Consider the following 22,436-nt stretch of genomic DNA (forward strand, 5'->3'; position numbering starts at 1 on the left):
TAGGGGAAAAAAATGTAGGCAAACACACGATAGAGAAATGAGAGAAAACGAAAAGAGAAATAGAGGAAAGAAAAAAATCAACTCAAGAAAGCTGATTTGAGTTGATTTTTTTTTTTATTGCTTCCACCTCTCCTTGCTACATTTTCTCCCATGATTATTGAAAATTTTTCGTTGTTCGCATTTCCGTCGCGTGTTCTTCGTGTATGTAACATGCTGTACTTTAGCAATGATACACACGACAATCGCACATACGTCGTGGGAACTTCGCACAAATTGCGCAAGAATAGTTTCCGGCTTCATTGTCGGAAAACATTCGGAGAAAAACTTTTCCGAATGTTGGATTTTGTCATTCGCGTCCTTCGCAAATCGTTCGCGTGCTCCGTGAAATCCCACCCTTAAGGATGAGCTATATGAAGACACAGGGGTACGCGAATAGAAATTGTGCAAATAGACCTATCGTTGACATTTTAAAAAAATCGACTGGAGATGTCTGGGTACTAATCTGACATATTCATTTTTGAAGAACTATACTCAAAGATAATAGCATTTCAGCTTTAATTGTTGGCAGCTTTAATTAGGCAGAAAGTGATAAAAATTAATGAGCTTTCCAGGAGGGTAGGCACTGCAGTTTGATTATTTTCACACACAGCTCCGACTTACATTTTTGCAGACATTTCTGGAGGGGATTGACTTTTCAGGTGTGAGTTTCTTCAGTTTGTCTCCCTCTATTACATTAGACTTTTATTTTAAATGATTTATCATCAGGGGAAATTTATCGTTTTATCTAATGGATAAACAAGCAAAATATACTCGATATCATATCACTATCAGAATTCAAATTAAATCTTCAGATTGCTCAGAAAGAGCGTTGCTTTAAACACCGAACATGAAAGAGCACAAATGCACCTGGGGATTTTTTTTGTGTTATTGTTGTTGTTGTTGTTTTGTTTTTTGCATCCATATCACAATGACACCTGTTTGTAATTTGTAGCCAGTTGGAACTCCAGCTCTTGAAACACCTTGGGGTGGCTTTTTTTTTTTTTTTTTTTTTTTTTTTTTTTTTTTTTTTTTTTTTTACTTAGGCTATGAATGAATAATTAGCAAAGCTAAAGCCTTCGGCTTTCTTTGTGAACTCCCCGACACATTTTTACTCTGTATATATTTCTATTTTTATGATTATCAATAAAGTGAATTGAATTGAATTGAAAAAAAGCTCACAAATCAAAACTCTTGCTTCTAAAATTGATGCACGCTTATACACGCCAACACGCACATTAGGTACATGCGCTCATCTCGGAAGAAGACCTCAAAAAGTTGTATGGTTGCCTACAACAAATTACGTAAGAGTTCATTGAGCTTGCTTGTGATGAGTGCTATCACGTTTGAAGCTGAAAGGAATTCACCTGTTCACCTTTGTCCGCTACCGTACCGGTTCCGTGTTGCGGTCTGGAAGATTCCATCTGTTCTTAGAGGGGGCCGATGTAATTTATAATTCATTGTACTCCAGATTTTATCTTATTGACAATAGATGTAGTATTCAGATCTTCTACATTTCTATTAATAATTTTCTTTTTCTTTTTGCAAGACGAATTCTCAAAGTAAAGAAAGTAGTAGAAACTTTAACATGTTGGCTTTCCCTCTGTCTTTTGACGAGGCAAGGCAGCCTTACGTCAATTTGTCCAGTTGCCTTGGTGCGCACACGCTCAACGTGGAGCACTGAACCATGCAGTACGATTTCACTGCACGTTTCGACATATGTAATGTGAACAGGATTGAGGTTATCTTACACTTGACGTCTACTATATTCCCCATTGGATCGTATTCACAACATACTTGATGTGACAAGTGGAAGCAAATTTGCTGGAATATGAGGACATAGTGTGTAGATCCTGACCGTGACCCATCATTTAAGAAAGAAGGGTAGGATAGATTGGGAAGAGACATAATATTTGCCAATTTAATTAGGAGGGACACCGGAGTGCTGCCGGGGAACCACCACATCTCAAGATGTCGGGTGGAGGGGAATCGTAAGTATACTATGTCTATATTAGTATATATGCCCGTCTGTAACTGGTGTCTGAGTCTCACTAAATTGTCATAAACGCTTTGGTATATTATTGTGTACTAACTCCACACAGAACGTTGAATTTTCGATATCATTCCCGTGTTTGTGTCTTCATCGATTTTGCAAATACATACACTGCCATGGCTGTGGCCAGTGACCACTAGATTCACTGTCAGACTGTACATTGGTCCTTTGATTAACTAGGTACTATTTTAAGCTGAAGCACTAAATCTAATCATCATCAATCATCATGTCTAGGCCGGGGCGTCACACGCGCATACATACCGTCCATGGTGAAGCGAAGTAGATTTGCTATACCACAAGATGTATAGCTGGTAGTGGTACTATAAAGTGGTAGGCGAGACGAGACTTGTATACTATAAATTCACAAAATTTGTTGTATTTCAGTGCTAGGCTTCCTTTTAGCATGTTTAGTATCGTATGAAATAATGTTGCATTTAATTGGAACCAGCAGTTGTGTACTTCTTATTCTTAATGTTATTCACCGAACACCACTTCTACTACGTACTCTCCATGGCTGGTGGAACTGGGATTGGGGGGGGGGGGGGGGGCTTGCCCCCCCCCCCCCCCCTGCACACACACTTTTTTTTTGCACCATACAAAGGAATACATAAAGGTGTAACCACTTTGGTCCCCACTATTTTTTTTCCCCAGAAGTTCAGAAGTGGCACTAGAAAGAAATAGAAACATTGAATTGTAAGCCTTTTTTTTTGCCCTAAAGACCATTTTTTTTTTTTTTTTTTTTTTTTGGTTAGCTCATGAAACCCATAAGTGGGCCCCCCACTTTTGAAAATGTGACGCCGACGATGCTTTACTGTACTACCAGATCTATTTTGTTTCTATGCGATGGCCAATTAATATGTATCAAATCTATTGTTTAAATGATTATGGGACTATCATTGACTCCCTGGAAGGTGGATGTTCCTTTTTCTATTTCCATTTTTTCAGTCACTAAGAAAAACAAAAATTGGAGTGATGATGTGCCATTTAACCAATAATAATTAAAAATCCAATTATTGCAAGTTCTTTTTTCCACCTCTAGAAGTGAGATAAGTATTTTAAAAAAATGAAATGTGAAATGTTTATCTAATAAGTCTAATTTTGAAATAATTTGGGAATACTTTTGAAAAGTTTTTTTTTTCATTATAGCTATATGATATATATATATATATATATATATATATATATATATATTTTACTAATATTCCTAATTTGTCATGCCCCCATAATACACTTGCTCTAAATCTACCCGTTGACATAATTAGTACACTCTGAAAATATGATGTGTAATTTCAGTGTCCATGTCATAGACAAAGTGATGACCTGATTAATCTTTATATCTTGCTTTACATATTTTCTTGAACTTAGAACTTAATAGAAGATCAAAATTTTGAGTGGCATTTCAAACCATTTTACTGCTTTGATTTGACTATTTACTGAATAGAAACATGAATTCCACTTAAAACTGTAAAAAACAGTATTGTGATATTCAATTTAATATACGTTCTCAGTTGCTTATAAATATACACAACTTTATGACCAATTTTTTACCAGATTCACCCCACAATGTAGATTCATTTTTATGTGGGTAGGAATCATTTAGGATATCTACAAATTTTGAACACATTAGAGTTCTGGAAATCAAGATGGCAACAGTGCATTAGGCACATTGTTTTCCAGAGTATTCCCTGCCCAGTGAAGCATCACACCTGATTTGGGTGCAGGTTGATACCTTAAAATTCTGAATGTATGCTGTCCAAGCAAATACCCACACATCCTGGTCTATTTTACATTAGACACACACACATAGCTTGTTCTCAAATTTACATCAAATGCCCTCACAAGCACACCATTATTAGTGAGTCATTAAGTCCACAAATAATATGAAATACTCTGTTCATGCCCAACACAACAGAATAATCACTGGGAGTTTTTAAAACAGGCATTACAATTGTACACTGTGCTATCAATACTGCAATATCAATACAAGACTGCTCTTGTATGTAAAGGGATATTATAGTATACTGCAGACACACATCCATCTTATCTGCTGCATTGCAATGAAAACCTAGAAGGCAGTGATTTGGCTCTGTCAGTAGTGTGCCTACATATACTGTTGGTTTTTTGTTTGTTTGTGTGTGTGTGTGTGTGTGTGTTTTAGAATGGCCATGACTTGAGATGTTTCCTGATCTCTGACATTCAAGTGGTCACAAGTTTTACATTTCTCTTATCTTCTTCAAATATTCCCCCATTCAGAAACCATGATAATCTCAGATACTTTTAACTCATGTACACTTTTGATTGATATCCTCTTCAAATGTGTACATTACTGTAAAAGTGGACATTTTAACGCATTTTGTGCAACCAGGAAATAAAAAAGCGCATGAATATTTTGGCTTGTTATAGGTATCACTCTATAAATGTCTTGATTCTGCAGAATCAAAAACATGATACATTCATTTTGCTCGTGAGAGTGCGGAAAAATACACAAAAATATCCACTTTTACAGTATGGTGTACTCAACTAGCTCTCCCTGTCAAAAGCTATTTGCCAGCTGAGAAGGGATGCAGTTAAATGTGTTACAAGTCATTTTATGCAATATGGTCATAGCACTTTAGTAAAGAATTTAGGAGAGAAAGTGATATTTCACACATTTCATAAGTGAGTTCAGATATCTAAGAAACACTGATTACATTCAAGTGTAGATGAAAGAGCCACACATTATGCAATATATCTCTACTGTTTTTCCTTTTTCTTTTTTCAATGTAATGTCATGTTTAGTCAGTCTAGAGTGACTAGACTTACAGAAAATGGAATGCAAGTATGAATATGACAGTTGAGAGATTTGTCAATTGTGTTAAAATCATGTGGACACAACAACTTTCTTTATGACAGAAAGAACTTAATTTCTGTTCAGTCTCTGGCTTTCAGAATCATTTTTTTCACACGTTCATGATCCTTTTCTGTACTTCTTTTCCTCATCATTCAGAGTCAAAGTGGCAGTGAGGGTGAGGCCATTCAACTCAAGGTAAGATTAAATCTTGACATTCGTACAGCATTCAATTTGTTCCAGTACCCCAAGTTTTAAATTCAATTCATTTTGGTTGCTGAGCATTGAAAAGCATTATTTGTTTAATCTTTAGAATTCCAAATCAATCTCTGTATTTTGCCCACTTAATAGTGGAAATTTATAAGTATACATACATTCAGGTATTTGCATCTAGCTATTTTACCAAATGTGTTCAAAATACATATACAATGCAAGTATTTTTTTTGTAGCTAATCTCTTTATTGGTTGCTTTTCATGCTAATTGCACAACGAGTCGCCCAAAGCATTGTTTCAGAGTCAGGAAGTGAAAGTACTTGAAAGACAAAGTAGGGATGATGCATATTGTAATGGCGAGATCATAGAAGAATATGATATTCATGTGACAGTGGCACAATATTTGAAAGTATTCACAGTTTCACTGTGTAATCATTCAGCTGTTGTTGTCGTTTCTCATCCATTGATCACAGGGAAAAAGACAGAGGGGCAAAATGTGTTATTATCATGAATGGAGCCACAACAAAAATTCAAAATCCAGAAGCACCAAGTAAGTGTTGTAAAGAATGTTGCTGTGATTAGTACAAATGGAGAATGTTCAATCTAATGCTGTTCGGTTCAGGGACTCCATTTTTTTTTCAAATATGGTGGATATTTTGCTTTCTTCAGAGTTGTTATAAACTCCTGAATGTGTATAGGAATAGGAATATAAAACAGAGGGAAATGAAATGTGTAATTTGGAATTCAGGTCTTCACCCTTAAAGGCATAATTTACCATTTGCCGATAAAACAAAAACCCAGCTGTAGCGCTTCAAAATAGTTCTAAAATGTGAGTCAGGGATAGAAACAACCAATGCAAAAATTTGAATCAGTATAATTAAAGTTAAGTACTGTTAAATATACAAAATGTGAATAGTAGTTATAATGTAGCTAGACTAAACTGTCTACAGTTATGGTTTATTGAGAAAAATAGTGATATCTCCTTATATTTCAGGCTTTATTGCAAAATTTTTACATGGTAGGATGTTTTGTGATACAACTGACCTACACATATACATCGCATATATGCTATCTCGAACATTTTTTAAATCACTGCTCCCAAAGGTAACTGTACCTTTAAATTCAGTAAGCAGTCATCCTGATTGAAGTTGATGCTATATTGGTAGTGTATATATCTACAGAAGTCATTGTTATATCATACATATAGACATGCACACACCCACACACACATGATATGTAAATTATATGTATATAGGCAGGGTTGATAATTATTTCTTTCTGCACTTGGTAAAATATATCACAAATTTGCATGACCTTCAAGGTTAAACCCTAGTAATTACCTTTAGTACCAGTACTTGGTCGTAGTGCATTGTTAGTTCATCCCCCCTCCCCCCTTGGCATATAGTGATTGATTGTTCTGTACAGTAAATCATACATACTGTATATTAGTATTTCAATGTATCCTATCTGTTCTATGTGATATTCTAGGATCAGTTGTTTTATATCATTGAAGGGGAATATAAGTCAAAACTAGCAAGGTGCTTTTGAACTTTAATTTGACAGCAAATTATAATATCATTGTTGAATATATTATGAATTAGAATAGAATATTTTGAATTATGATATAGCTTTCACAAAATAATTTCAAATGAAATAAGTTTCATAATTTGTGATGATTGATATTTTGTAATTTTTCTTTCTAATCCATTTCCTTTGGGATTACTTAATTAGCATACAATGTTTTTCATGTATACATCCCTACGGTGTACATGTTATAACAAAATGAAAATAGCATGCATTTTGTTTGAGTGGCTATTTCTTTGTAACAAATTAGTACTGGTCAGTGTCATTTGATCTTATGTGTAAGGTGATTTTTTTTTATGCATTTTTTAAATGTTTTTATTTTTGTATTGGTAGTGTGACAGAGCCAAATTTCCATGTCATATTTTTAAACAGCAATTGGACAAAACAGAAATGAAATGAAAATGAAATGAATTGCCATTGAAACATCAGTGAAGTGCATTCAAGACAATGGGCATTGTTAAAACATTGAAACAAAGTGTTTTCAAACCTGATATTTTAAAGTATTTTTAGTTTAGATCAGAGTACTAAGGCAGGCATGTTTGACTTGCATCACAAGTTCGTGCCAAGTGTGCATAAATACCTCAAATGTAATGAATTTCCCATTACCGAGTCAGTAAGATATTTCTTGATGTTCTAATAGGCAAAGATATAAAAGGTAAGGTTTACTTGGGGTCATCCCACAAGACCGACATGAGTTATACAGTCCACAAGTCCTACAGCCCACGAGTTTGACACTAGGTAAATAAAGCCCATGAGACCGACACTAGATAAAAACAGCCCACGAGTTCGACAAGTACAACACAGGGTTTAATGTGTCGGTCTCGTGGGCATTGTTTGCTTAGTGTTGAACTCATGGGCTGTATGAATCATGGGCCGTATAACTTGTGGGCTGTATGACTCGTGGGTGTCGGTCTCGTGACGTGCACCCGTTTACTTTACCTTATGAGCCCTGTGCACATGAAATATTGACAGCTAGAGAAAACAAAAAATTCATAATCTTGCTGTGCATGGCTAATGAAGTAAATCTTTGTGTCATACACGACCATCACAGTGTCTTATTTGAGAACAAATAGTTACCAATTCAGAGCTGTGCAGCTTCTGGTTAATGGTGTGTGACATGTTATATAGCGTCAGTGCAATCTGACTATATAATGATGAATTGAGTAATGTATTTTTTTCTCTCTTTCTCTCTCTTTCTCTCTCCTTCTTTATTTTCATCTCTCTCTTTCTTTTTGCACCCTCTTCTAATTGCGAACAGAGGATGAACCTAAGTCTGTAAGTATTAAACAAAGATAATATTGTAAATTATTCATTCAAATGTAGCTGCAATAGACTATCACACTGCATGTTAACAGAGAAAACACTGATTACAGAATATGGCTGTACATGTCAGTCTCTCATATTTTTCGGTCTATGGTCAGCTTATCTGAAGTTGATTTACAAGTAGGCCTGACCAAAATTTGCTTTTCAATTGTAGACTTTATTCAGTCAATGTGCTGTGAAATGTTGACCATACTACTTGTGATTCACCATCCTTTCACTTTTACAACTAATGAGAAATTTTATTTCAGTGTTGTTGTTTTCTTTTTTTTTACTTACAGGAAAGATCTTGTATAAATATCATTTTTACATGCATGAGATGTAAAGTCTTTTATGAAGTGGGATTATGGATAACTTTCAGATTCAGGAGTGAAACACTAGTGAAAACCGATTACAAATTGTCACTTTGAACTTTACTCTATTTGATCTTTATCTCTCAAAAATGATAAAGTGATGACAGGTTTATGTACATATCGTTTCTTTACACAAGCAGCATAGAGCATACAGGAACACAGAATGAATCAAATATATAGAAGTCACTCGCATAATTAGTGATATTTTGTCTCTTTCTTTTTTCTCTGAAACAGTTCACATTTGATTACTCATACTGGTAAGTAAACATTACATTATCTACATTAACATCTGCTTGCAAGAACTTGTGATAGGGAAATGAAAACTGAAGTTAGTGTAGCAACCTGTTAAAATAAGATCTGCAGTGACTTACTAAATGGTTGTAATAGACACAAACCTGCTAACTACACATCATGGGATACATGTAATGTGACAATGTTTATATTTAACCATTCAAAATGCAGAATGATAGTGTACCGTTTGGGTTGATAGTGTCATTTTCCTGTGTACGTTTTCCTTCATTTCATCATTTATCATTTCACAGCAGATACAAATGTGGAGAAAAGTACGATATCCATTTGTCATATATCCTGTTTTCAATACAGTCTAACCTGTCTTAGTGGCCACTAAAAAAATACTCCCCCCCCCCCCCCCCCCGAGAAAAGCTGTGTTAAAGATCCTATTTGTATTGGCCACCTGTTGATAATGGCCACTTTTTTCATTGCCCTTGTGTGGCCACTATAGACAAGGTTTGACTGTAGTTTTATTTTTTTTTTTTTGTTACCGTGGTCATATTTAGTGATAATGTTCATGGTTCTAAGAACTTGTGAATCCTAAAATGTTGACAGCACTTCAATTCAAATTCATGAAGAATTTGAATTTGAAGGATTTAATGTAAAGCATGTGACATTTATGAAGCTAGTTGTCTTCTCATCTTCATTTTGTCATAATATGCAGCACACATTGCTAGGCTGTATTCAGTCATACTGGTGTATTGATCTTTACGTCACGTATCCCATGCAAGCAATTACCTCAGATTTAGTCATCACTAAAGAGCAATGGACTCTGCTGTCATCAATCTTGATTTCATGAACTTAGACAATCCCCATTTGTTCGGGACCTAACCCAAAAATACCTCCAAAAAATCTTTCCAAGTCGCACATCTAGTAGACACACACATCTAGCATACACACACGCATACCAAAATTAACAAACCCCCAGTAAAGCATTTATTGTGCACGAGCACTCGGTGTAATCCCAGCAGGTGCATTGTGTTTCCTGGACTCTGTATCGAGTGTCACGCTGTCTTTCCACTGGGCCATTGTTTGTCATCGTCCATGGTAACAGCCTTTGAGGTCCCATTGTGCCAATCTACCTGTGCAAACAATAGGGCCTCCCTCTGGGGAAATCTAGCCAGGCATGAGATAGTCTATTGATCGCAGGGCGATCAGGCTTTGGCTACAGAAAGGCAGGGAGGGAAGGGGAAAAGCGGGGTTTACCCAGAGAACGGTCCAGCATGATTTTGCTAAAGTGTATGCCTTTATGATAGGGTTGTTTGTTTGTTTGTTTTTTACTTAATTCTTTTCTTTTATTGTTATCCCAAGATATGATTTGTTTGTATGGCAAGGCTGGTATGTTTGAATTTGTAGTATAACATCCTGGTTAATGATTACTTCCTTTAAGTTACTGCCAAACATCCGTCAAGAATTGTGAAGTGGCTGCAGATGGGAAGAGCTATGTTGAACTTTGGGTCCATGATCGTGGATTTTAGTGGTTTAAGTGGATAACTCATGTTGGTGCCATAGATATGATTTTTAGAGCCTTTTATGCATGCAAGCATACAATATTTTGTGTGTATGTGTATTAGAAAAGCTAAGTGTTACATGGTAATACAGCTATTCACCTTTCTTGAAAAAAAAAAAAACACCAAGTGCTTAGTATTACATTTGTGAAAACGGCTTTTATGTGAAAAGTGTCACTCATATCAAAATAAAGTTGTCCTTTCAAGGTTGTACCTTCTGTTGAGTAAGGTCTGATTTTATCCATCCATACTCTCCTCAGAACTCATGAAAGTACTGATTTGTTTGTGATGAACTCTATCAATTATACTCTCCGCTTCTCCTACCTGTCCCATATCTTCCCTGGAAACAGAATCCTCCCCCTCCCCCCCCCCCAAAAAAAAAAAAAGAAAAAAAAACCACAACAAAACAAAACAAAACAAAAACAAAAAAAAACCCCTAGCAATTGGTGCCCCACATACTTTAATTTTCAGTTCAATACCGGATAGCTTATCAGATCATTCATATTGATTGCCTTTGTAGTGCAGTACATTCAGTACATTAGTAATTGGTTATATTCATGACTTGGTTATCCCATGACATACACTGAGAGGAGTATGAGGTTATTGGATTGTTTCAGCCATTATAGTATACTTCAATAGTAAATCCATTGCAAAAGCTCACCAGAATTTGCAGTTCCCTTTTTAAATTACTAGTTATTAATTAGCATTTGTTAAAAAGTATTCATGGAATGTGTTGGTTCACTCAATTTCAGTGCAGGAGACCTTGTTCTTGCAGTGTGTGGTATTTTGTAGCCTCACTTTATAGATTTAACAATTTCATTTGTGTAAATGTGACAGAAAGTGAATACATTTTCGTTGGCATTTTTTTCCCATCTGTACACTCATGGATTTTAAAGCAAGAGAAGTGATTTCTAACATAGCTATTTACCATGTAAAATTATTATTTCACCATTATGAGTTAGTTAAGCTCGAGGTTAGCTCGTTGTTGAGAGCCACGAGATATCTCAGGGGGGCAAAAGCTTAACCTCGAGGTTAAGCCTCCTCGTGTGGACGCATGTCAAAGTTAGGGGGTAAGAGCTTAACCCATATCGGGCCAACTACGGGATATTCCGTATATAGTTCGTTCAAACGCCGCAGGGGCCACATACAGAATATCCCGTAGTGAATGAGATGACATATAAACGACGTCATTCCAAAGTTCTTTCACCTTCTAACCTTTGACAACATATCCCAGAATGCTTTGCTACACTGTCTGCGATAATTCAAGAAGGTTTTGTCGGTGGAACGCCAACAAAATCGTAAAAATCATCGGAAAAATGTGTGTTTACATGGAATAACGCGAATAACCACAAAGCGTCAGTGGGTACTATGTACAGCTGTACGGAGTGCTCGAGTTTGGATTTTCTGCAGCAGTTTTTGAGGAGGTTTGGACACTTGCAGGGCGATGATTCGACTGTGATAATAGTCCCACATGTACATCCACATGTATGTACAATAATTGTATAATCCAGTCGAACCTGAAAAGCTGTAGCTGTATCTATCGTGACGAGTTTCGCTTCAACAAATTATGGTAGGGCCTATAGGATGCACACATTATACTATCGATTTCCCATGCACTCGCAATTTTTATGGCTTCATCGTCATAAATATAAACATAAACCTGCAATTATTGTATCATTGGTCATGATATTTATATGTCCAGAGAGCTGACACTCTGATCATTTCATTTCCGGTACTGGATGTGTAAAATTACAACATTTGCTATTTTTAATCCATGAATGAATGCAAACAAACAAATTGATTTCGTAACTTTTGGATGAGTGTACTTCAGCTCTGCTGAGTGCTATGACTGCACTGTGCATTGAATGGCAGCATATTCTATATCATTTAATAGGGAATTTTATCCTCTTTCAAATGATATATAACTTGTCTATGTTTTGTTTACTGTTTGCTAATGAAGAGCGATTGTTTGGAGAGTTGTCTGCCTGTCGGCGTGTGTGCGCAAACGGTGCTGGGCCACTGCAGTGTTTGTTTACACAAGTGCGTTGGCCTGATATGGGTTAACCTCGAGGTTTCCTAACCTCCAGGTTAGGGCTTGTCGTCTGAACGTAACTCTTGTTTCCCACTTTTGAATCTCCCCCCCCCCCCCCCTAAAGTTCTGTCACTCCCCAAATAAATTAAATAGTTGATTAAATGGTGTCACCTCTATGAAAATGGATTAAATTCAACATAACATTTGTAAATTGTAAAGTAAGCATGAGCTTTCCTGTGGGAAAAAAATGGATGAATATTGCTGAGAAATATGATACTAATGTGCTACATGATTGTAACTATTATACCAACATTTAATCTGACATTTTGTCATCTTTTCCTAGGAACATTCATAATTCTGTGGTTGTTTGTGAGTTTTAGTGTTTCTGCAGATACCTGTTTGTGAATATGGCACAGTGATGAAAGTTGCTATTATTGCAAATGTTCTTTTAATTTTTTGTATAGCTTCCGGAGCAACAGATATTTTCTGAACTCAAATATACCCAGGATCTCTCATTTGTGTACCAATTTTTAAGCTCCTGTTGAGATTCAATTGTTAGTGCGATCTGGCTTAGACGGGAGTAGTCATTCATTAGTGAATGCCCCAGTGAGGGTTACCATGGGTCTGCGTACACAACGGAAAACAGGCTTACCCGTCTGTATCTTCACCACTGTGGAAATACAATGGCTCTCCTTGGGCAGGGGGAAGGTTCCATGGGTCTGTAAGCTGAGTTGTATTATCGGCAGTAGGAAAAGGATCTCGATGGAAACATTTTTTATTGCATGATTTTTGTTTTGGATATCATGGACCAGAGTAGCAACCAGAGTACAGTCACCTTTCTGATAATGATCTTTCCATTAAGGCCAAGCTCTGAAGCACTTTTTTTCCTTTCCGGTAACTTCACACCAGAAATGAATACATTGTTAAAAGAATATGGAGTGTAAGAATTTGTTTCTGTTTCAGTGATATGGTGGAAGACATCACCTCTGCAATTACGCAAACAAAACTACACTTACGCAAACAAAAGTTGCTGTAAAAACCACATTTGATGATTGAAATGCAGACATTTCATTTTGTATGAAATAAAAAACACATCCTTGTACCAAAAAGGAAGTTTTTGTGATTCACTCTAAATGTGCTAATCTCTATTCTATGCAAGGCTGTCTAGGTACATTTCAATGTGCCTAAAGTTTTATTGTGCTGCTGCGTGTATAAAAGTTGCTGCCTATGAGACTGCAATCATTTCATTTTTTTTTTTTTTTTTGGGGGGGGGGGTGGGCATGTGAGAACAGGAGCAAATGAATTTATTTTTGAACCCTGATCCAAAAACCAATAACTCTTGTGTATGAATGGGCATAGTGCCTTCTCTATCCACACTTGTACACATTTGATAGGGACAGGAAGTCTCTCTCTGTCAGGGCATTATTCCACTGTCAGAGTAATCCATCCAGCTAATACCCACCTGGACATTCAGTTTGAGAAGGCAAGTGTATAATATATGAGTGCTTCCCACACTATAGCTGCCTTCATCATTACAGTGTCTGGTTTCTGAGAGGACAGCAGCTGGTTAATTGTTGCTAGGCAACCAGCCAAACTGATGGCTAACTTTGAACACGACCCTGACTGCTGTGTGTACATTAGGCTTAAGCGGGTCTTTCAATGGTAACATGTTCCCTCTCTTCTCATTCACACAAATATTTTGCTTTCATGGAGTCTTTGATATCAGCAATGTGTGATGGCTGCTTATCTTTGCAAAATTTGATTTGCCTGAGGCTAGCTATTTTTTTTTTATTAGTATGAAGCTTTTCTTCAGTGATTTCTGTATTTTTCCAATCATTGATATTTTGTGTTTGTGTGTGTTTTTACAGTGATATTGATTGCCTGTTTTTCATAGGTATCACCAAAATATGATACACTGCGAACATTCAGTGAACCAGCTGCTGTGTGTATCTCTTTAAACTCTTTATGTGCCATGTTCGCAAGTCCAACTTCGCATATTCTGCTCAAACGCACAATCGTGCCCAACTGATCGATAAATCGCCAAAGGCCGCTGTACAACGAAAGCGTTTCTCGCGCTTTCGTTCCTCTCACATATAGCTTGCATTTTATGTAGTTATTGACTAACAAGCGGTGTTCTCTACTGGATTTAGGTGTAAATCTAAGTTTCTGTCACTGTTTTTTGTGCAATAGTCATGCCTTTACAGTAATTTAGCTGTATGCGAGTCATTTGAAAGCCAAACAATCATAGATTTGTCATACATATTACATCATAGCAAAGCTTGTAATTTTCTCTACAATTTTACTCACTATATGTCCGGCTGAACAAAAATCTATAGAAGTAACATAGATTTGAAATACAGAATGTTTTCTCAAATCATGACATTGTTGGTGTCTCAGAATAATGTGGCACACAGGGGGTTTCCACAGTGGCACATGAAAAGTTAATGACAGCATTCCTGTCCATTGCAAGCATCCCTGTCCACGCAGAGTTTGCAAACAGTCACACATCTTGAATATTTCATTTCTGATGTGAAGCAGCCAGATTTCAAAGTTATGTTCAAGTACATGTATGTAATCATATACTTGAACATGTACATACATGCAGTATATGCTTGTTGAACTAAAAGGAATGAGTACAAAGTTTATGAAGTTTTGTAGGTGCTACAAGTTGCAATGCCAGACAGAATCATGGGGTAGATCTTCTCATGCGAATGTATTTAGCAGAATGACCAAATTCATTCAGAATTGTGATACAAATTATCAGAATTTGATCTGAATTCTCTCCACGTTGTGCCTGGGCCTAATTTGTTCACATAATACGACATATTGTTGTGGGAACTCACTCTCAACATTTTCTCAGCAGTATATTGGTGAGATCCAACCAACAAGAGAGAAACAGCCTTGTCTGCTATTAAAAGTCAATTATGCATTGTTTGACTTATCAAATATTGACTCTTGCACAAGCCGGCATTGAGGCCATAAGATTGTAACCGGGAATTGATAGATAATGAGGATTCCTAGTTTTGTTTTTTGTCTTTTATATGCTATGCTTACTACTTGTCTCTGTGATGTTTGACTTTCCTATCTGTTACTTTTGGAGTTACTTTTTTTGTTTTTGTGTTTTTTTTAACACCTTACTCTAATTAATTTCTGATGCCCCAATAACCTGAAATACATGACATGAAATATTACAAGACCACCCCTGCGTATTATGCACCAGTTTGTAGAATAACTAGGTAACTGTAAAACCAGAAGCATTCACATCATGAAGCTTTTGCAAATCGAAACTGAAGGACTTTTTTTCTTTTGCAGTGTAAAATTTTTGTGAATTGCTGATGATGGTGGTGTAAAGCATTGCACTGGCATTCAATGCATTGTGTAGACCGAATCTTTTGTGAGCATTTTGCTTTCATTTTGCTTTTCTGAATCTTCCTGCGAAAATCACAAAAGATTCATGCATATAAAAGATTTCAGTTTTAAAGTAATCTTGATAAGTGAGCTGGTACATGAGGAAAAGTAAAAAGGAACTGGATGTATTATTTTTTTTATTTGTGGTGGTTTTACCCAAATAGTCCAAAATTTTAAGTCTGAAATATGCCATTTAAAATGAGAGTAATTAGAAAGTTTTCCCTTGTGACCAGTGTCAATTATTTTCAGAACTACATTTACATTGTTTTCCTCATCATCTATATCTTGTAAAGTGAAACATTTTGCTTGTCACAATTGTGTGGTAATGATGAAGATGGGGTAGAATGCTTGAATGCCACAGCTGTAATCTCTTACTCCAAGGATTTTGTGTTTTCAGTTGTCAATTATCATAGTAAAGTGTGATTATTGGCATATACTATCAGTATAAGTATTATTTTAGTTATTACAATAATAACTTTTATCTTCACTCTCCTCATCATTGTCATCATCAGCATGAAATTCTTATCGTAATTTTTATTTTTTTAATGTCAATTGTGTGAAGGTCACATGATGGTTTCACAGAAGATGATAAGGGCATACTCAGTGCCCAGCCAGGCAGCAACTACGCATCCCAACAGAACGTGTTCGATGACCTGGGGCAGGGCGTGCTCGACAATGCTTTCAAAGGTGGGTTGAGGCCAGTGCACAGACTTCACACTTCCTCTTTGCTTTCTAAAGTCACTACAGTCAACTGCATAGCTGCCGACTGTTCGTAAAATTGAGTAATCATTAGTAATTTCAGCATGTGACTACTGCTTTGTTCTTAAGATTCTGAATATTATTAATTTCTTTGTGCTTCTATGCAGAACAACACATTAAAAAAATAGAAATAATGTGTGTTTCTATGCAAAATAACCCACTTTCAGTATTTTTATAGAAATGAGAATGATTAATAAATTGTACACAGACTTGTTGGCAGTTGTGCAACTGTAATGCAGTAAAATTGTGTGTGATTGTTAGATTGAACCCACCCCATTAATTGGAAAAGAGTGCTAGGGAACATTTAAGGATAGTTGACCCTTTATGTGTTAAGGCAATTTAATGTAACTTTCTCTGTGTGTGTGTGTGTTTTTTTTTTGTTTTTTTGTTTTTTTTAAATCAGCATTCAGGTAAGTCCTCCAAACATGACTTAATTGCCAGTTAGCCAGCCTACCTATTAAGGCTTCAGACTGTCTCTGTCCTCGTGGAAGGCCACGGTTAGACGATATAGACTTAGGAGATTGGGTAACATGTCATCAATGGCAAGTTTCTAGACATCTATACTAATCGGTGAAGTCCAGTGGATGTATTAATCAGTGAACAAAGCAGAGTACAGGTTAGCCTAGTGAAAAGGAAGAATATTGATGTAAATGGACAGAGATAAAAAGTATCTTAAGTTAGACGTAGCTGTGCTGGAAAATGTATTTTTTCTTTTTTTTTTAAAGCAGAGTGATGCAGCTAAATTAATTTTCAATATACTGAATTGTACTTAATTTGTATGTTTACATGGGAGTTTTATCAGTCATATAACTTTTTTTTTATTTGGATGTGTATGTCTATTTTATGTGTACTATGTGTATATATGTATGTTTTTGTAAAATTTGTGGGTTTTTTTTACAGTAACAAGATGGGACTGATAGAGTATGTATTACCAGATAATTCAAGCTATTTGAAGGTTTTGTATGTACCAAAAGCAGTCTATTAGTAGTAAAAATTGACATATAACTATAGTGGTGCATGTGGTATCCTCAGAACTAATTAATATTTATCATTGTCTAGTAAATCATACCATTGATCAGTACTTGTTTGTTTCTTTTTATTCCAGGTTTTAACTGTTCACTATTTGCCTATGGCCAAACTGGTGCTGGAAAATCATATTCCATGGTTGGATACGGTCAGAACAAGTAAGCTTTTTTACAGTGAACATACTGTACATTCAGAGAACTTGGATAACCCCCATTTTTTATATTAAATCTTTACAACAAATGACGCCATAGATATACAATAAAGCATTCATTATTTGCGTACTCCTAATGTTGAATTTGAGTTACATAGTATCTATGTTTGAAGTTCTGTTGAACATATAACTGGTGTGAACACATCTCTAGTTTGTATACTTTTTACTTTGATGCAGTCCATTCAAACCTAAGCACACATGGTCTTTTAAGGCAAAGAAAAGTAGTGATTACAAGGAAATTAGGAATATAAATATAGAAAGACATTTTTAAAAAAATTTAAGAATTTTACCACGATCAAAAATGTTACTCATCAATATTTTGATAGATTTTATGTCAAACTTTTTTCTGACCCTACCAACTCTTTTTGTGAAACCATACCGAGAAAAGAAAATATATGTTCATCTATGTTTGGGTTGATGTTTCATGACATTGTGTGGTATATGAACCCTACGCCTCTGATGTCTGCTCAGTGGAACATAGCTTGAAACTATCATTCTTATTTTCTGTGCGTCTTCCAGGGGTATTGTTCCTATCACCTGTGATGCTCTCTTCAAGACGATTGAGGCAGGAGATGGCGCCACTGTGAGTATTACATAATAATCCATATATCTGTCATCCTACAGATTGTTGCATTTCATTTTCGAAAATTTTCCAATTTCTTTTTATTGACATCAAACCTTTGACATGCATATTATGTACATTTCAATTATATCAAAATATGTCTGCCTGGTGATAAACATGTAGCCATAGGTCTTCCTGTCTGTCTCTCTACCTTGCCTATGTCGCTAGCTAGCTCTCTACCTGTATCTGTCTATGTATCTTTTTATCTACCTGGTATCTCTCTGCCTATCTATCTATCTATCTATCTATCTATCTATCTATCTATCTATCTATCTATCTATCTATCTATCTATCTATTTCTCTATCTATATGTTCCTCTACCTGTCTACCAACTCATTCACTTCTTTATTTGTGGGGGAGGGGGAGAGTTTGGATGTTGAATATGATGGCATTGTTGCAGTTCCCATTTAATGTCTACTTCTGGTACTAAACTGGTATAGGTTTTGATGATACATTAACAAACCATGAATTGTTTTGACACTTGAAAAGCATGATGCATCTCAAAGTCACACTTTGTGCCGGAAACCACTGCAATCTTTTCTACCTCTCAATCTTTACAATGTGATTTGAGTCGCCCATGAGTCATAAGAGTGCATTACATCGATACACAACTAGATGGGAATGAAACCCATGAAGTAGATTGTGTGAATGCAGCAATATTAGTAGAGCGCATCAGCAAAGTCTGAGGAAAATAGGACAATCTGTTCAAAAGTCGTGAATTTTTTAAGTTTTGGTGCAGCCATCGCCGGATGAGAAGACTGATACACTTTATGATGTCACGTTTTACTGACTGTTAGATCATGCAAATTATAGTCAGTTACAGATAAAGGAATACAGGCTGTTTTAGGTATAAGCTGCCATCCAAGTTGTTGGTGGTATAAATGTCAGGTGGACCCCTTTATTGCAATTTTCTGTCATTACCCCATGAATTCAGGACTCATGTCCAGTCCAGTCACTGCATGCATTTTATTGTGGAGGGAAAGGAAGTGGGTGAAAATTACCAAAAAAAAAAAAAGACAAAAAAAAAACAACCCACAAAAAACGAGTGGATGGAGAAAAACAGTCTATTTCACGGACCAATGAAGTTATTGATGACCATGATAAGACAAATGACTTTGCTAAGTGGTGCATGCTAATATATTCGTAGCAATCATTCACTTTTAAACTATGAGATGTCTATGGTCGGTGGCTTCACAAAAGGAAAATTATGCAGCGAAAATTAAATTCTGTATAGGCTGTTTTGGGGGAAGGGGGTGCTCTTTCATATCTCCTTGTATTCCCTAAAACTCAGCACAGTTCCCATGAATTGCATGTTTTTCTTTTGACATTAAGTCTGCTTTTCTCAACCGGGGATTTCAGTTGAGATATTAGCAGCTCATAAACAGATGATACACATTTTTTTGGGTGTTTTTTGTTTGTTTGTTTGTGTGTGTGTGTTTCTTTGAAATACATTAAGATATGATCATGCGTAGGTAACTTCCCAAAACCCCTGTTTGTGATTTAGTTAAGACACATAGTCTTTTGCAACAGTACCATTGTGTCTTATCTCTACAATCCACATAGCTATGCATGTATAAGTTGAAAGATTCTCTGCAAAGAACACAGGCATTGCAGGTAGTTTCTACTCAAGTATACTTAAATTCCTTGTGACTGTTTTTGACCGTACAAGTATTAATCTCCTCTGGTGTAAGGCAAAGTTCTAAGTGGTCAAAAACATTTTATGTAGTGGTGCTAATTATGGTGTGTAATGATTTCAGTTAGAGTGTCCAATGGTATATTGCACACTAGTATTAAATGGGAGAAGTAGAAGTATTTTGTGTTTCATAAGTTGTGGTGGTTATCCAGTTGTATATGACGTAGAATCCAGTGTCATCAGTTGTAGTGTTCAGTCGTGTAGGTCCTAGTGTTAAATGATGATGAATGATGATAATGATGACAGGAACACTTGCAATGCACCAGTATCCACCATGAATAGATGCTCATGACACCAAGAAAGGCAGAAAGGAAATATCTATGAAGAGAGATAATGAGAAAAGGAGGTGAAGGGAAGATTAAGATGACAATGTTTGACTACATTTCTATTTTCAACCACAGCCTGACATGGTGAGGAGTTAAATGAAAACTCCACGTACAGAGAGAAGTATCACATGTGAATGAGAAATGTTATGTTTATGTTGTGGTGGAACAGTGAGTGCACACCAGTGGAATTGTTCAACAGGCACTTTTTCTTGGGTCTCCAATGTTCCCCTGTGTGCTCCTCGAGTTCGATCTTCCTTGAGTTTCCCTTTGAAATGTTGTGCACGGCATGCAATGATCCACAAACTCAAGCTCACCTGTGAATCCACCTCATGGTTTTAAGAGATTCACAATTTTGTGTATAATGATCCCCCCCCCCACCCCCCGTGCCATTTCAATCATAGTGTTTTCATTATTAAGCATGAATCCTACAACAATCAATCAATACAGTGAGGGTCTGTACATTCGTCGTAATAAAATTTTTATTGAAAATGAACCAGACTGATTGCATATAATGCACATCCATGGATGATTTGGGGAACCATCATTTGCACAAATTAGTTTGCAGCAATAATTCTGATATTGGCATAAAATTGGTGTGTGTTTTGTCCTGAGATCATCACAGAAATCTAATTGATAATGAGATGAAATTTCTCTTTCACAGTACAAATTATGCAGATAGAACATTGTATTTTTATTAGTCATCTATACAAGTTTTTTTTTTTTTTACTTTATTTGTCTTGCCTGATGTGTTTCCATTGGGATACTTTTGAGTTGAATCTTTTACCCTCACTTGATAGCAAATTTTACCGTCAGTTGTTGGAATAGATATCAAAATGTGGGAATGATGTGTTGTTCACATGTATATGGTTCTTCTGTTGTTTTGGTTAAGCAAGTGTGTATACAATCATAAAATCTATGTGTTTCTTGTCAGTGCATTTGCTAGATTGTCATGAGTGTGGTGACATAATTATAAAACAAAAAAGACCTCAGAGAATTGGTATTGTTCAAGCATGATTAGTTGTGTATGTAATTTGTGCTGCAAAGAAGTACAGTCATTCCCATTATGAAAGCCCTGGTAGTGTGGGGATACATGGTTGGCTTGATTGAGTCGATATTCATTCGCTGCCCACCGGGGTATATTCCAAAACCTTAGTGGCGCCTGTCGGCCACATGTCAGCAAATGTGTGCATCGAAGCATACACTCATCAGAACCGGTTGACTGCAGCTGTGTGTGTACGTACGTAGAGATCAGTAATAAAGCTGTACACAATTTGTTAAAAGAATTTTTGAATCCATCCAAGCTGAGCCAACCCTCTCCACTCTGTGGTATCCCCACACTACTGGGTCTTTTTAAGGACATTTTAGTCCTCACATGGTTTATTTCACCTGTTGTGTTTTGTGTCATTTTTCTGTTTCTTGACCTCAAATGTAACTCTGTAACAATATATGGTATCAAAGTCCATGGAATGCCTGCATTTGACAGTCATCAGTGTAAACATTCTAGGTGATTCTGAAACTGGGAAAGGTTGTAAATCTGATGTACCACTGAATTTGTCAAATATTTTGTGAGTGCAATATTTTGTAATGAGAGGAAAGGGCCAGAATAAGAAAACAAAAGTGGCATTCCTTTTGAGGAATCTAGTACCGGTACTATCCTTCCTCGAAGATGATGTACATTGTTGCGTCACTGTAGGCAATATTTTGGCATGTTGTTAATGTCAAGAATATTAGTAGAAGTGTAAAATTCACAGAAAATAAAAAAGCACCACCACAAAATATATGACAAATACAGTGTTTGGATATATATTTATATTTTTATTCGTATATAACTCATACAGCTTCTTCATGACCATCATTGATGTATTCTTATTTCTTGTGTCTTTCTTTCTGTCCTCTCTCCTGTCTCCCTTTCCACACAGAAATATGAGGTGACATTCTCCATGTTAGAGATCTACAATGAACAGGTGCGTGACTTACTGCAGAAGAACAACCCCAAGGGGGGCCTGCAGGTGCGACAGAACCCCAAGGAGGGGCTCTTCTACGTCCAGAATCTCAAAAAGGTGGCCGTGGGCAGCTACAAAGAGATTGAGCAGCGGGTGGACGAAGGTGAGAATGGCAGGGAAGAAATTTTCTCTGAAAAAAAATATTTGGCCAAGCTAGAGAGAAAGAAAAAA

General features: G+C 36.3%; 1 protein-coding gene across 1 annotated transcript in view; it reads left to right on the forward strand.

Annotated features, from left to right (window-relative positions):
• Positions 1 to 1,918: 1,918 nt before the first annotated feature.
• LOC140233113 (kinesin-like protein KIF28P) overlaps positions 1,919 to 22,436 on the forward strand; it is a 51,617-nt gene continuing 31,099 nt past the window's right edge. The window contains exons 1-9 of the mRNA XM_072313227.1: positions 1,919 to 2,027; positions 5,076 to 5,114; positions 5,603 to 5,679; positions 7,972 to 7,988; positions 8,621 to 8,643; positions 16,188 to 16,312; positions 17,490 to 17,568; positions 18,141 to 18,204; positions 22,182 to 22,368. Of these exons, the coding sequence (XP_072169328.1) occupies positions 2,008 to 2,027; positions 5,076 to 5,114; positions 5,603 to 5,679; positions 7,972 to 7,988; positions 8,621 to 8,643; positions 16,188 to 16,312; positions 17,490 to 17,568; positions 18,141 to 18,204; positions 22,182 to 22,368 (631 nt within the window). The 5' untranslated portion in view covers positions 1,919 to 2,007. The remainder of the gene's footprint in view (positions 2,028 to 5,075; positions 5,115 to 5,602; positions 5,680 to 7,971; positions 7,989 to 8,620; positions 8,644 to 16,187; positions 16,313 to 17,489; positions 17,569 to 18,140; positions 18,205 to 22,181; positions 22,369 to 22,436) is intronic.

Source organism: Diadema setosum, chromosome 9, assembly GCF_964275005.1.
Source record: "Diadema setosum chromosome 9, eeDiaSeto1, whole genome shotgun sequence".
NCBI lineage: Eukaryota > Metazoa > Echinodermata > Echinoidea > Diadematoida > Diadematidae > Diadema > Diadema setosum.